The sequence below is a fragment of the Pantherophis guttatus genome, chromosome 3, assembly GCF_059756535.1.
Source record: "Pantherophis guttatus breed Tessera chromosome 3, ASM5975653v1, whole genome shotgun sequence".
Lineage (NCBI taxonomy): Eukaryota > Metazoa > Chordata > Lepidosauria > Squamata > Colubridae > Pantherophis > Pantherophis guttatus.
Window position 1 is genome coordinate 209,630,079 of NC_142065.1, and position 15,626 is coordinate 209,645,704.

Sequence of the window (15,626 nt, forward strand, 5' to 3'; positions counted from 1 at the left end):
ACTGCCAAAGAGTGGAAGGTTAAAAAAGCTTCACTTAGCCTCATAAACTGTTATGCTTACTCAGCCACTTATGGGATGTTATAAAGTAGTTTTGAAAGAATGCAACTATATTAGAAAAGGAATAAAGATGCAGAACACGAGGGGAAAGGGAGATTTAACGGGTAAGATAATGCTGGATTTCCTACGACTGCAAAAAGGGGAGCTTTTAACAAAAAACAGGCCAGCAAAAGAAAAAAAAAATTGCAGCGGACTGTGACATTAGTCATATTAAAAAAAAATTTAAAACAGGGATCAAACAGTAGGAGCCGAGGTGGCGCAGTGGTTAGAGTGCAGTACTGCAGCTACTTCAGCTGACTGCTAGTTCAGCAGATCAGCAGATCAAATCTCACCAGCTCAAGGTTGACTCAGCCTTCCATCCTTCCGAGGTGGGTAAAATGAGGACCCGGATTGTGGGGGCAATAAGCTGACTTTGTATAAAAAAGAACACCGCTTGGGGTGGGGGCGTAAGCCCTACTAAGCAGGTATATACAAAAGTATGAAGGCTATTGCTTAACGCATTGTAAGCCGCCCTGAGTCTCCAGAGAAGGGTGGCATATAAATCGAACCAATAAATAAATAAATAAACAGTAGTTTTAGAAATTTGATGGAAATGACTTCAAAAAGTACAGGTAGCCATTGACTGAATAAGAGGGAGTCAGCGTATTCTCCAAAGCACTTGAAGGCAGGACAAGAAGCAATGGATGGAAACTAATCAAGGAGAGAAGCAACCTGGAATTAAGGAGAAATTTCCTGACAGTGAGGACAATCAACCAGTGGAACAACTTGCCTTCAGAAGTTGTGGGTGCTCCATCACTGGAGGCTTTTAAGAAGAGACCGGACAGCCATTTGTCTGAAATGGTAGAGTTTTCTGCCTAAGCAGGGGGTTGGACTAGAACAGAGATCTTCAAACTTGGCAGCTTTAAGACTTGTGGACTTCAACTCCCAGAATTCTCCAGCCAGCTATGCTGGGAGTTGAAGTCCACAAGTCTTAAAGCTGCCAAGTTTGAAGATCTCTGGACTAAAAGATCTCCAAGGTTCCTTCCAGCTCTGTTATTCCATTCTGTTCTCTTCTTGAACTGTTCTGACTGTTCAAAATGCTGATGGGACTGAACACCTGGTACACACGACCATTCATCAGAGTTTGGCTATCGCAGTGCCGCCATGGTGGCATGATTGTGATCCAGGCACTTGGCAACTAGCTCAGACGTACAACAGTTGCCAAATCTCCCTGTCACGTGATCGGTATTTGCAACAAGAGCCGAGGTGGCGCAGTGGTTAGAGTGCAGTACTGCAGCTACTTCAGCTGACTGCTAGTTCAGCAGATCAGCGGATCAAATCTCACCGGCTCAAGGTTGACTCAGCCTTCCATCCTTCCGAGGTGGGTCAAATGAGGACCCAAATTGTTAGAGGGCAATATGCTATTTAGTATACTGTCTTTGGTGTAAGCCGCCCAGAGTCCTCGGAGAGTGGGCGGCATAGAAATATGATTAATAAAAAAAACAAAACTTTCCTTACCATTTTTTCACGAGCAAAGTTACTGGAGAAGCTGGCAGGAAAATCACTCTGAAAAGTTGTTCCTGCCATTGCCAAGTTCATCTCAGTCTATTTCCTGACCGCTACAGTACACACCCAACTCCCTCTAAGCTATAAATCTTCCAGGAATCAAAAGGCTAATATTATATTGCCTTGTTCATAGACCTTCTGCTAGGTCAGCCAAAACATTATAACTTTATTTACCTCAAGGCAGACCTTTTATTTCGCTTATCTTTCAGAACAACTTGTTTCAAGACACAGTAAATTCTAAATTTTCCTGACGTCACTATTTTTTTTTAAAACTAACTTTACCAAATCGTACTTTTCTCTACACTCTTTTTTTTTTTTTTACTAAATTGCATTGTTATTGTATACCTTTCTTACACAAATGTGACATTATCAATCTACATCCAGTAGACCTTTTACTTGGCCAACATCTTCTTAAGAATTACAGCTATAAAGGAGTCCAAAAATCTCAACTGCAAATTTATAAACACTCAGAAACAATCGGCTAACAATTTTATTTAGGTCTCCCACCACTCTGTCCATCTGTTATTGTTACTTTCTCACAATTACTCCTCCTTAGATGACTAATTTATGTATCTGGCGAGTTCCTCTAGGTCAGGATGTTATACTGGATTTAAAGGCAGCAGAATTAATACCTTAACTCTTTCCAATATTGATTCTTTCTTTCTGAAAACATCTTCAGAATTTATGTACCAGCTGTCAAACTCCAGAAATCAAGAAAGATGGGGAGTGATTCTTACTTGATTGTGTCACACCTATAGGCAGAATCTTGCCAAACTGGAGAGACCACTACCTACAGGAAAGAATATACAGTGGTACCTCAGTACTCATCATTTATTGGTTCCAGGAGGCGCAACGAGTACCAAAAACGATAAGTACCAAACACATTTTTCCCATAAGGAATAATGTAGTGACACACAAATGAGCCGACATCGACAAGTTCTAGCTTGTGTGTCGAGTACCAAATAAATGACAAATTTTTTTGCATCAAAATGCGTCGTGTACCAAATTTGGTGAGTTTCAAACTAGTTGAGGACCAAGGTACCACTGTACTCTAGGAACTACTGAGGAGGGTCTGTCTTCACCCTCTTTTTCTCACACATGATATCTGGGCTGAGTTGCCTCTTATTCTTCTGGAATGAAGCCCCTCCCTCTGGGGAATCCAGACTGCATTCCATCACAGCAGCTTTCTTAAAATACTACGTTCTTCTTTAAATACAAATATACACAGCTGACTGGGATGGTACAATATTCTGACCTGAGCATCCGATTGGACTTGAAGACCTCTGAGGTCCCTCCCAGCCCGATGATTCTATGATTAACAGAACATCCATCCAGATGCTCGGTCTCCTACTACCATAATCTTCCAAATATTTGTGATTAGCACTAACTGGAAGGAAAGCAACCGATTCTGATTATTTTTATTGTTCAGATACAGCCAAACTGGAAATTTGGATCCTCCTATCAGTTTACTTCTCTTTCGAGCCTCTGTCTTCGGAAAAGAATTATCAGCTCACGTATACTTCTGTTGCTTTTTTTTTTTTTTTTAACCAGTGAGTGAATTGCATGCTGGGTCAAATAACAAATAATGAAGTAATACTTTTAAATTTGGTCTTTCCTCATAACAAGTCATACAGAAAACCTTACTATTATATTAGAAATTCCCAAGATACAAACTTTGATTAAAAGCTGTATTGAAAGCAAGTAATGTCCCTAGCAACCATCTAGAAGCAGCTGCGATCAAATGGATTATTTTCTTAATACTATAAAAATAAATGGATTTCAGGTCTGGAATTATTGGAACACGCAAGATAAACCTTAGAGAAAAGACTATTTTAACAAATAAGGGCTACAAAAATACAGTAAGCATAAAAAGAAAGTAATAGGAACAGATACTATTGTTGAATGAAGAAGACTGTGGATAACACTTTGCTGTTTTCATTCTCACACCACCACAGAAGTCTGATCATCCATCTGTACTTATCATACAAGCGTTGAAGATCCGTTCTCTTTTCTCATTTTTTTAAAGTGATAGTTCTGAGCCAGATGATCTTTGAGGTCTCCATTAGAGTATCTACAGCAAGGGTTGAAACTCAGAGGCAATCACCAAATCAGCATCATCAGCATCATTTTCATTTAATGATCCCATAATCCCTTGCGGGGTGGAGTCTGCGCAACTGAATGAAGCTAGCAGAGTATTTACTAGCCGGATGCCCTTCCTGACGCCAATGTGGAGATTTGTTCAGCAGATATATTCTCACTGTGCCCAGAGAGAGAAATATCTGCCTCTACCTAGGATCGAACTCACAGCCTCCTGATTGTGAGGCGAGAGCTTCACCTCTAGGCCACCGCACCACTCCAAATCCATGACGCAGAGTTAATCTGTATCTTCTTTCCTTGAATTTTCTTGAGGGAAGTGGCATTAGCAGCAGCAGAGATCAGATCTGGACAAGAAGCACAACATTCTTCCAATATCTCTCATTAGGAACAGAAAAGAAGATAGGGAAAAGTTGACGTAGATATGACCCTAATATAAGGACCATGAAGAATGACTGAGAAGATGCACTGAGTTGGGATGGTAGATGCCAGGACCAAGAATCTCCCAACTTCAGAAGTTAATATGACTTCTCCAGCATCTGAATGCACTAACTGCTTTTATGGCTACTCATAAATATCTAGCTCCTTCAGTTGAAAAGAATGACTAAACAATTTTCAAATTAGGACAGAATGTTTCTAAACTTCTGTCAGGTGCAAAGATTAAGAACATACATTAAGTTACAGTTCAGAAATTTAATGCTCAAACCTACACATAAAAGTCTAGTCAACTAAAGTCCAATACTAAATTGGTGCCAGATAAGGGTCAACAGAGTTGAAGAGGGGTTGAATTTGAACCTTTTGTGGCAACGTAATGACTCTAAGATGATGACAGGCTTAACTCCACTCTCCATCTCTGCTTCCTCTTCTCCCTACATCTTCCACTAAAATTGGAAGATACCATTGCTAATTTCTACTAAGAGTTATAGGAGTCCTCTTGAAATGTCAATATTCAGGCCTCATCTCTACCACAAATCACGACCCACTAAAGCATGAGTCCAAAAGAGGCCTGTGAAAATATTTACAGACCCCCTTGCATCCTGGACATAAACTGTTCCAACTCCTACCCTCAAAACGACGCTATAGAGCACTGCACACCAGAAGAACTAGACACAAGGACAGTTTTTTCCCCGAACAGTTTTTCCCCGAACTCTGCTAAACAAATAATTCCCTCAACACTGTCAAACTAGTTACTAAGTCTGCATTACTATTAATCTTCTCCTTGTTCCTATCACCCATCTCCTCCCACTTATGACGGCATGACTGTAACTTTGTTGCTGGTATCCTTACGATTTATATTGATATTGTTTCCTGATTGCTTATTTGTACCCTATGACTATCATTAAGTGTTGTACCTTATGATTCTTGACGAATGTATCTTTTCTTTTATGTACACTGAGAGCGTATGCACCAAGACAAATTCCTTGTGTGTCCAATCACACTTGGCCAATAAAAATTCTATTATCTCTCTAAGATTACATCACCTCTTAGATTCAGTGTCTAACAGTAAAGCCAAATTTAGGACAAAATTTATGAAAGTGTTTTGAAGTTTTAGCAAGATTATTATTGTTCAATTGCAGAAGATTTACCACACATGTTAAAGGCAGCTAGTTCGACCGACTAAAGCATGATGACTTATATCTATAATACGCTATGAACATATGCCATCACAAACTAATAAAAGTACTGATTGACTTACTTTGTGTCCACAAAGATTGATTGTCTTTTTCCTATTTGACAAAGATATTTTATTAGGCAGGCAAGCAGTATGCAGAGTCATAGGCACCAGCAGGTGCCAATCTATCTGATTATTTTACCGAAAGGCAATTTGTAAACGAACTCTGGGCTTTTTAATTAGAGAGTGAAGCAAACCGGCTAATCAACACCCAGTAATGACAAAATTATCACAGCCACACAAAAATCCCAGGATTTTTCTTTATTAAAGACCACATTTCGAAACACTTCGTTTCAAAGGCTTTCAGGGCAAGGAAACACATTACAGGTGGTCCTCGCTGAATGATCTTTGCTCAGCAAGCGTCTTGTCCAGCGTGAAGAACCAGAGCTACATGTGCAGAGTTCGAGCCAACTACTTTATTACATGCTGCCTATAATATAGGAATCTTCCCAGATTGGCAGCCTACTCGTGGGAGCAATTAGATAAGGCTCCAACTTGGAAAGTTGGACTTAGCCCTTTTCCGATTGTGTAGTGATTCTAGGCTAGCTCTCTGCTTGATCCCTCCTCCCTGCCAGGCTGGGGCCTTCCCAATACATTCAAAGTTATGGCCATGCTGAACGAATGGTAGTTATACCTGGTCCCTGAAATTATGGCCACTGCGGTGCCCCACAGTCAGGTGATCAAAATTCAGGTGCTTGACAGCTCACCCCATTTAATGACCACGTGGCCACTTCACCACTAACTCTCCCACCAGCCTATCTCTCTCTCATCTCCGACTTTCCGGCTGTCCTGCACTCAGCCTGCCTCTGCTGAACCTGCCACTCTGTGATTTGACATCCCAGCTAACTTTCTCTGGCTTCTGGCTTCCGCTGTTTACAATACACCATTGGCATGGCCATCTTGAGGCAGCTGCACAAGATCTTCTTCCCCCGTTTCCACCTGGCAGTTTCCTCAGGAGACCTTAGGGATGGTGGAGTGCAAGGTAAGTGTTGTGGCCCACCAACGGCCAGCAGAGCTGGCAGCAGATTCGGACAGTGAGGAGGTTGGGGAGGAACGTGGGGCAGTCCTGCAGTCTGGGGAAGGCTCCGACGATGGCTCTGAGTCAGAGGCAGAGAGGGGGCCAAGGCCATCTGGTAGTTTTTTGATGCCTTCGAAGAGGCAGAACAACAGCAGGAGCCTGTTCCCAGTATGCGCATGTGCAGAGCAGCCAGGAGACAGGAACAATTAAGGAAACAAGGTCGACTTGGGAGTAAGGCTTGGAGATGATTGGCCCCGCCCATAAGACATAAAAAGAGAAGTGAACGGGACGTGAGCTTTTGCAGGAAGCAATTAGATCATCTGGCCGATTCAAGATTGGAAACTTCTGTTTGTGACTCTGTGCCAAGTTTGGCCTTGCCCTGCGTCTGGAAATTAGCTCTTTGGCAATGTTCCTCATGAGATAGGTGGGTGTTGATAACCTTCCTCTGAAAGACTGTTTATCAAGCCTTGCGGACTGTAAATGAAAGTAATTTACAGCCGTATGAATTAAAGAGGTTTGCTGGGACTAAGTTTGTGCTGTTTAATTTCTAAGGAAGCCTAGGTCAGAACAGTACGTATAGCTAGGATTTCATGCTGCACCACTGCACCCAGCAGCCTGCAGGTAGGTTTTGCTGGTATTGGGCACTTCTCCTCCGGCACTTGCAAAGCCCACTGGCCAGTTCACCGGGAGCGTTTCCGATGCGAACTATCAAGCGCATACTGGAGGTTCTCATGGAGAACTGGTCTGCAGGCTTCAATGCATGGGGAGCTGATAGCCCTTTCAAGGCTTTATTGAGGAAGGAGACAGCAAGCTGTGTCTGATGTGTGGAGCCCCAGCAGGCAGAATAGATGTGCACATGGGAATGCATGCATAGCGGGCTGAGACTGCCGAAGAGGACAGGCCCATTAGGAGCCTGGAGACCAGGGTGGCGGGAATGGCAGTGATCCAGGACCAACAGAGCCCCTGCACTGAAGGATAAACAGATGACAAAGGTGAACTATGGGGAAAGGGAGACAGCAGGAGTAGCTGGCAGAGTCCAGGATGGCCAAAAAGGGCAAAAATTTGGGGGGGGGAGTGGCGGGGAGAGATAGAAGAGTGGGGGGAGTTGATATGGAGTTTATTATTTATTTATTTATTAATCAAATTTCTATACCGCCCTACTCCCGAAGGACTCAGGGCGGTGAACAGCCAAGATAAAATACAGATAATACAAATATTAAAAATCCCTTAAAATTATTAAATATTTTGGCCGAAACACAGATTAAAACACCCAATTTATAAAATCACGAATTAAAAATTTAAAAGAGGAGAGTTGAATGAGGCAGGGCAGGAGACGCGTGAGGGTCTCTTCTAAGTTACAGCCAGATATCCTTAGTTCTGGTTTTTAGGCTCTGGTTGTTGTTAAAAGACAGACACAGACTTCAACAGATAATTAGGACTACAGGAAAAATAATTGCAACAAGCCTGCCTTCCGTTGAGCACCTGAAAACTGCACAAGCCAGAAAGAGGGCTGTGAAAATATCTATAGAGCCTTCTCATCCCGGACATAAACTGTTTCAACTTCTTCCCTCAAGGCGACGCTACAGGGCATTGCACACAAAACTAACTAGACACAAGGACATTTTTTCCCCATGCCATCACTTTGCTAAACAACTAATTCCCACAACACTTATCTTATGCCTTGGGATGTCAAAGCACCTAGTAGGGCTATATTACTATTATCCTTTTCATCTTTCCTATTACTTATTTCCTTAGCTTCTTGTGACTATAACTTTGTTGTTTGTATCTTATGATTTATGTTGATTGCTTTCATTAGTATTCAATTATGATTTATGTTGATTGCTTATTTATATCCTATGACTACCACTGAATGTTGTATCTTATGATTTATGATGATTGTATTTTATGATTATGATCATCATTTAACACTTGTTGCTTATATGTACTCTGGGAGCTTTTGCACTGGAGACAAATTCCTTGTGTGTTCAATCACACTTGTCCAATAAATAATCCTATTCTATTCTGGTTGTGAAGCTTCTGGCTTAACAACCACAACTAGGCATACCGAAACTCCATTCCTGAGCAATGTGATCATGTGATGTTTCCAGATCCAATCTGGGTCAGTCACCGGGACCAAAGGTTTAGTCTTCCGAGCTTTTGGACTCGTGCTGGAGCCCATCCTCAGGCAACTTCTCTCTACTGGAATGTGTACTTTGGGCTATTTTAGGTGTAGTATTTATGTGGTGCCTGGTTGGCTGTGGGGTTTTTTTATTGGTTGATTGGAGTGTTGATGGACAGTATTATTATCTGATGTTTCATCTAATGACTGCTTTGCTTAGCAATCAAAATTCCAGCCCCATTTAGATTATTAAAACAAAGACTCCCTGTGTTCTGTCCCCGTCCCACACACGCACCCCCACAGACGGCCCAGAGTTAATAAGCCACACGACAAAGTCTTTGAAGATAAAGCTGGCAGCAACCCAGTGGCTAGCTGCCAATTCAGACTTTACTCACACAAAACAAAGATTAGACTGCAAGCATTCCGATAAAGCAGGCAAAGTTTTCGCAATACAAGGATTAGTCCAAATGCAGTCCGACAAGGCAGGCAGAAGTCCAGTAACGCAGAGATCATGGATTATTTCTAGTTTTTGCTCGTCACAAACTGAACCGGCCACCACACCCACATTTATACCCTGCGGGGTGTGGTCCAGTGACTCAGCTAATCTCTGCCACGCCTTCCCCTCTGCTGCGCACGTTTCTCCCTGCGCCTCTGCCGAGGGTCCAGCCAGCACTTATCTCCTTCATCGCTGTCCACTTGTGGCTGCGGGGACGTGCTTGGCTCTGGGCCTATCTCTTGGCCTTCGGTGTCCTCCAGAGGCATTGCCAGAGAGGAGGGTCCTGGAGAGGGAGGCCTTGCCAACTCCTCTCCCTCACTCTCAGAGTCTACATCTGTCGATAGCCCAGGCTCAGGCAACGGAGCCACAACACCCTGTACTTAAAACCGAACTAATAAGGCAACAAAACCACATTACGTCCAACAGCAGCAACACAAACAAATCAGTTCATACTGCATTCAACCTCATGGTTTCATAGATGGACTGTATAGTGTTAATATACAAAATTAAGACTCCAGGCCCGTCACTCAGAAAGATTAAGAGTGCTCAGAACAACTTCTAGAAAGGGCAGCCAGGTAGGAACCGAAAACCAAAGAACATTCTCAGCAATTCGTAACTCAGACAAGGGTGACAATCATTATATAATTCAAAGTACCCACAACTGGTATTTTAACACACCTACAGTCCACTGGAGCAGACAGCAAAACTGTATCCCAGCACTTAGCAACTGCTTTTGAGGAAAATAATGTCTATTCTGGATGATTCCCCATGACTACATGAACTAAATATAGAGGTGATAATTTCATAGTAAGCCATTTTGCTACAATGATTTAATAAACGATCCCACCCGAAAAAGCACAAGTGGCATTTTGCATCATTCAACTTTTGACAGAATTTCTCAGTGCTTTTTTGCAAAGTTATTTCAGCAAGAAGGAACCCATCAACAAAAATCTTACTTTGCCGAACTATCCGTCTTCGCATTACTCACCCCACTGGAGAGGCGCCAACTGCAGGTGATCGAGGACAACCTGATTAAGGATCCCTTCCACGCTGGCCTCCCCTTCACGCTTCAAAGAGGGGTAAATGATAGTTAAGGAACACTGAAAAGAAATACACTTACACAGTCTTTCAGGGCGAATCTGTATACAGGATTTCAGAGGACAGAGATCAAAGTAAGAACTCAAGGTCCCACCCCAATGAAGTCTTCTTCAAATATTTTCCTTTGGGATGGGGAAAAAAGAAGCTACGGTAATTGGGAAATTTAGCCCATGCTGCTCCTAGAAGCTGTAGTCAGTGCTTGAACCAAAGAGCTTTAGATAAGCTGTAAAGTGGTTTGTTTGTAAACTGTAATTATGGCTTAGCATGCTACCAAGTTTGATGTTTGCAGTAATCTGTTATTCCATACAGGATGGCTTAGTTGGATAAGCAATCTGTGCCAAAGAGAAATCTGAGTCGTGTTCTGTATTCTGAGTCAAGTAACCCAGATATCACAGGAAGGGGCGAAACTAGACTACATCAAGGATGTGATCATTATTCAATCTTTACAATTACTGTGCACACAAGTCTTCCCCAAAATATGTGTTAGGCCTGCAATTCCTATGGAGCACGACAATGATAGAACAAAAGGCAAGGAGATTTCATGTCTTCCCACTGGCAGAAACTTTCCAAATTCTTAAATGTCTTGTAAAGTAGAAATACTGGAAAACTTGACTTAAAGTTGATTTTGTATTAATACGGGGAGTCCTCAGCTTACGACCACAATTGAGCCCCAAAATGGTTGCCAAGCGAGAAAGTGGTTAAGTGAGTTTTGCCCCATTGTCACAGTCGTTATGTGAATCATTGCCCTTCTTAAAGTTAGTAAGACGGTTGTTAAATGAATCTGGCTTCCTTAGTACTTTGCTTGCCGAAAGATCGCAAAAGGGGATCACGTGACCCCAGGACATTGCAACCGTCATAAATATGAGTCAGTTGCCGAGCATCTGAATTTTGATCATGTGACCACAGGGATGCTGCCACGGTTGTAAATGTGAAAAACGGGTCATAAGACAATTTTTCAATACCGTCGTAACTTCAAACAGTCACTAAACAAACTGCTGTAAATTGAAGAGTACCTGCATTCCCACTTATTGACAATAATTGTAGAAATGCTGAACTAAATTAATTTAATCCCTCCATTTTTAAAGGAGCGGAAGAAGCTGGTGGTCAAATTTCATTTTTCCTTTCAGGTAATCTCAGCGTAACCCTTATTTGGAGACATCAACTAAATGATTCCACTGCCTCTACTGGTTCTCAGCCCTTAATCACTTGGCTATGCAGTTTGACCTCTGGCATTTAATTAAGAAGATGTTTCACTTATAATTTCCCAGAGGAATAAACACAGGTGAGCAAGTATCCTACTTTAGCACCAGTAAATAAGAGTTTCACAAATAGAAACTATACTAACAAAAATGCGTGTAATGATTCATAGATCTATCGATAATTCTCCGATTTTATTTCCATTGTGAATTTTGCAATACGGAGGATCATTTTTTAAAAATTTGGTGCGGTGGTTAAAGGTAGAACCTGGGAGGCTGTGACAAGGGTGAAAGGCTCCTGGTTCAGACCGGATCGCCCGATCCGGTAGCAATGGCAGTGGGTGGTTCAGAGAACCGGTAGCAAAAATCCCTGCGGGCCCCCCCCCCAACCATGCCCAGCTGAACCACACGATCATCAGAGCCTCTTTTTTTTACTTTTAAAAGCATTTTTTCTACAACTTCTTCCGCCGAAAAAATGCTTTTAAAAGTTAAAAAAAAAAAGCCTCTGATGATTGCGCGGCTCAGCTGGGATCTCAGAGGCTTTTCAAAGCATTTTTTAATCACCTCTTCCCCGGAAGAGGTGGTTAAAAAAATGCTTTGAAAAGCCTCCGACGATCTCAGCTGTGTTCCTGATCGGCAGAGGCTTTTCAAAGCATTTTTTTTGCATTTGCAGAAAAAATGCTTTGAAAAGTTAAAATAAAAATAAAAAGTTTGCCACGCCCACCCAGTCACATTACCCCCACCACCACCAAGCCACGCCCACAGAACCAGTAGTAACAAATTTTACATTCCACCCCTGGGCTGTGAGTTCCACTCTCACCTTCGGCACAAAGAAAGCCAGCTGGGTGACCTTGAGCCAGTCATTCTCTCTCAGCCCTAAGAAGCAAGAAATGGCAAACCATTTACGAAAAATACTATAGGGATTAGTCCAGGAAGTTGTCAGGAATCAACAGACTGAAAGGCACCCATAAGAACATTCAGCTTTGGCACTACAGATAGTCCTCGACTTACAACAGTTCGGTTAGTGTCCATTCAAAGGTACAACAGCATTGAAAAATGTGACTTATGACCATTTTTCAAAGTTACAACCGTTGCAGCATCCCCATGGTTCACGTGATCAAAATTCAGACGCTTGGCAACTGACTCATATTTATGACAGTCGCGGTGTCCCGGGGTCACATGATCCTCTTTTGCGACCTTCTTGCAATCAAAGTCAATGGAGAAGCCAGATTCACTTAACAAACAGGTTACTAACTTAACAACTGCAGTGATTTACTTCACAACGGTGGCAAGTAAAGTCGTAAAATGGGAGAAAACCCACTTAAGAAATGTCTTGCTTGGCAACTGGGGCTCAACTGTGGTCATAAGTCAAGGACTATGTGTACTTGATTCCAAATGGAAGGTTCACAATGTATTAAAAAAAAAAATTACAAAACTCAACAAAATGGGGATCCAGACACTATCTACAGACCGAAACAAAAATACCAAAGAAATTGGATTCATTTGTTTAGAGCGTTTGCTCACTCTTTCTTCTGCATTAATATAATTTATTCATAGAGATTTCTGCTGCTATTGTTACCGCATAATAACCTTCCCATGTTTTTCCTACCTAATCCTTCCTTTGGGGTTTTTGATTCTTTGTTTAGTCATTTGAGAGCGTCAAGAAAAACTGCAGGTATACACTCGAGGGACATGGTTTCATGCTATTTAGAGACATGGTGTTTTGACAACCCTGGAGATGGGGTAAAATACTTTTATCCCCACTCAACTATCATTAGAACAATTTTCACCGTTTCAAAGATATAATGGGCTTTTGAGAATCAACTGCATGATGGAGGGTGATAATTTTAATGTCTGCGCTAAATAATCACCAATGGCAAAGTATATTTCAAACTAATAATGATTGAAATTTAATTGAATAGTTAAAGTTTAATTTTTGTAGATGGTTAATGATTATTATCACAGTTTTATTCATTCCTTTCGTACGTGGCCATTCTAATTTTTCCCACCAATGTAGGAGACGACCAAGCTGGGCCTGAGGGAGGGGTCAAAGGCATCATCAGTCTCGAGTCTAGTGGTGAAATTCAGCCGCTTCTATCCGGTTCGGGCAAATCATTAGCACCGGTGGCAGGAGGCTCCGCCCACCCGGACGTTATCAGTTCCATTTTTTACCCTCTGCACATGCGCAGAGGTGTCACACGCACGCGTAGCGAGTGCACGCGCTCACATTTGTGAACCGCTAGCGAAGGTAAGCAAGTTTCACCTTCGTGCCCACAAGACATCTAAATCCAGCCCACCTTGAATTCTGTTGACTCATATCTACTGCCAATTTGCTTTGACTGTGTGCAATTCAGATTCCTGTAGGGAGCTTTAGCATTCATAGAACATGGACCAATAGAGTTCGAAGGGAGTCAGAGGTCTTCTAGTCTAACCCTCTGCTCAAGCAGGAGGACCCTATATCATTTCAGACAAATGTCCAGTCTCTTTTTGAAAAGCCTTCAGGGATGGAGCATCCTCAACATCTGAAGGCAAGCTGTCTTAATTGCAATAAACCCATAGTCATTTGAATCCTCTTGCTTCCCAATTATTGCACATCATACCAGCAATCTTATCTCCTCCAATGGTCTAATGGGGAGGGGGGGGAGTTTCAGGAGCTTTTGGCATTCTTCAATAGATACATTTAAAAATACATGAAAAACCGAAAAAGGGTAAACCCTAGAGCCACATTAGGCGTTTTTCTAAATTGTGGATTTTCATTTTGCATCTGAGTACAAGTGCTTTTCTCTTTCAAAATCCCAGCCAAATTCCTTACCAAAATTGCCCTTTCGGTTGAAAAACTCCTCCACGCAGAGCACTAAAATCTGAACTACCTATTAAATATTTAGAAAATATTAATCAAACGAAAGGGCTGAAGAATATTAACCAGTCTAAAAATTGTCTGCCATCTGCTCCAATGCCGAATAGCAGAAACAACATTCTGCTCCACAGAAAACAGCAGATGCCATTAGCACATGCTACATTCAGATGTAGAAGCTTTCCAATATTGGAATTTGAATAGTTGAAAAAAAAAAATTGCTAGAGGTTCTTATTTAAATAAGAACATTAAAAAATGTATTATTAGACACCTAGAAAGATATTCCCCTGGAGTGTGAAGGAGAAACACTATATAATGTTCCAATATATATCCCGTTTCCCCCAAAATAAGACATCCCCTGATAATAAGCCCAATCGGGCTTTTGAGCGCATGGCAATAAGGCCAAGCGCTTTTTTCAAGGTTCAAAAAAATATAAGACAGGGTCTTATTTTCAGGGAAACACAGTAGTGTTTTATCATAAGAAGCTGGGCAGAAGCTCTTCCTAATTATGATTTGTTTGTCTTACACACACAACAAGGTTCCCACTCATTTGATATCAGCGACGCGGACAAAATAGATCTGCAAAGCTACTCCAACCAGCTTGTCCATTCTTTCTACCTAAGCCAATTTTCTCTCACCGATTTCTGCTCCAACGGTTCAAAATAATTGCCTGCTTACTTATGATTTGTAAGAGCAGAAATGGGTGAGCGGCCAAATACATTTTACATGAACCTTCTCCTTCAGAACTTAAAACCATTCATTTCCTGAGCGGTAGCTAAATTTTATTTTGCTGCAATGAAAGCAGGATATAATTGGTTAAAGATATATTTGTCTTGGGTTTAAACATTACTTTCGGTTTGATACACCTTAACCGATCATTTGTAGGGGATATAGCTGAGCCAGAACTGAAGAAGCTTCTTGGATGAGGAGCGAAATGTTTTCAAGGGGAAAAAAAAATCCAAGAAAGTCCAGTTGCTTTTGGAAAAAGCACCTTTGGGACAACCAACTCTTTGGGACAAAGAGTTTGTCTTTGTCCTCTTATCTCTTCCCCTTTGTCTTGTATTTGGGACAAATACAAGACAACCAACTCTTGTATTGTTGTATTTATTTGTTTCATTCTGTTTTTGTTCTTTTGTTCTTTTTGCTGGTCTTTGACTTGAATAAACATTATTGATTGATTGAGACCGCCGAGATGGAACCCAGAAATTCCCAGGCTACAAAGAACTGTCATGTAAAGACAGCTGAGCCGCTGTCAAGCCTCCAAAGAATAATCAAGAAAGCCTCACAAAATCATCCTCTTTTCCTTTTTCTTCCCCCTCTCCCCTCCTCCTTTTTTCCTTGTCTAGATCAAACTTTAAAGTGCCAGAATGAAGCCACATTCTTGGCTTTGTTGCTGGCCAAAAATAAGTAATTATGAGTACATGTTTCTGGTAATAGGCAAGGCTCTGCATCTCACTCTCCCCACATTCACGCTGCA

The 15,626-nt window shown here is 41.7% G+C and overlaps 1 protein-coding gene across 5 annotated transcripts in view; it reads right to left on the reverse strand.

Annotated features, from left to right (window-relative positions):
- The window catches only part of TRAPPC9 (trafficking protein particle complex subunit 9), a 330,633-nt gene that overhangs the window by 208,253 nt on the left and 106,754 nt on the right, over positions 1-15,626 (reverse strand). For all 5 annotated transcript variants that reach the window (XM_034436032.3, XM_034436031.3, XM_034436033.3 and 2 more), the window contains one exon: positions 9,990-10,080. In XM_034436032.3, the coding sequence (XP_034291923.1) occupies positions 9,990-10,080 (91 nt within the window). The remainder of the gene's footprint in view (positions 1-9,989; positions 10,081-15,626) is intronic.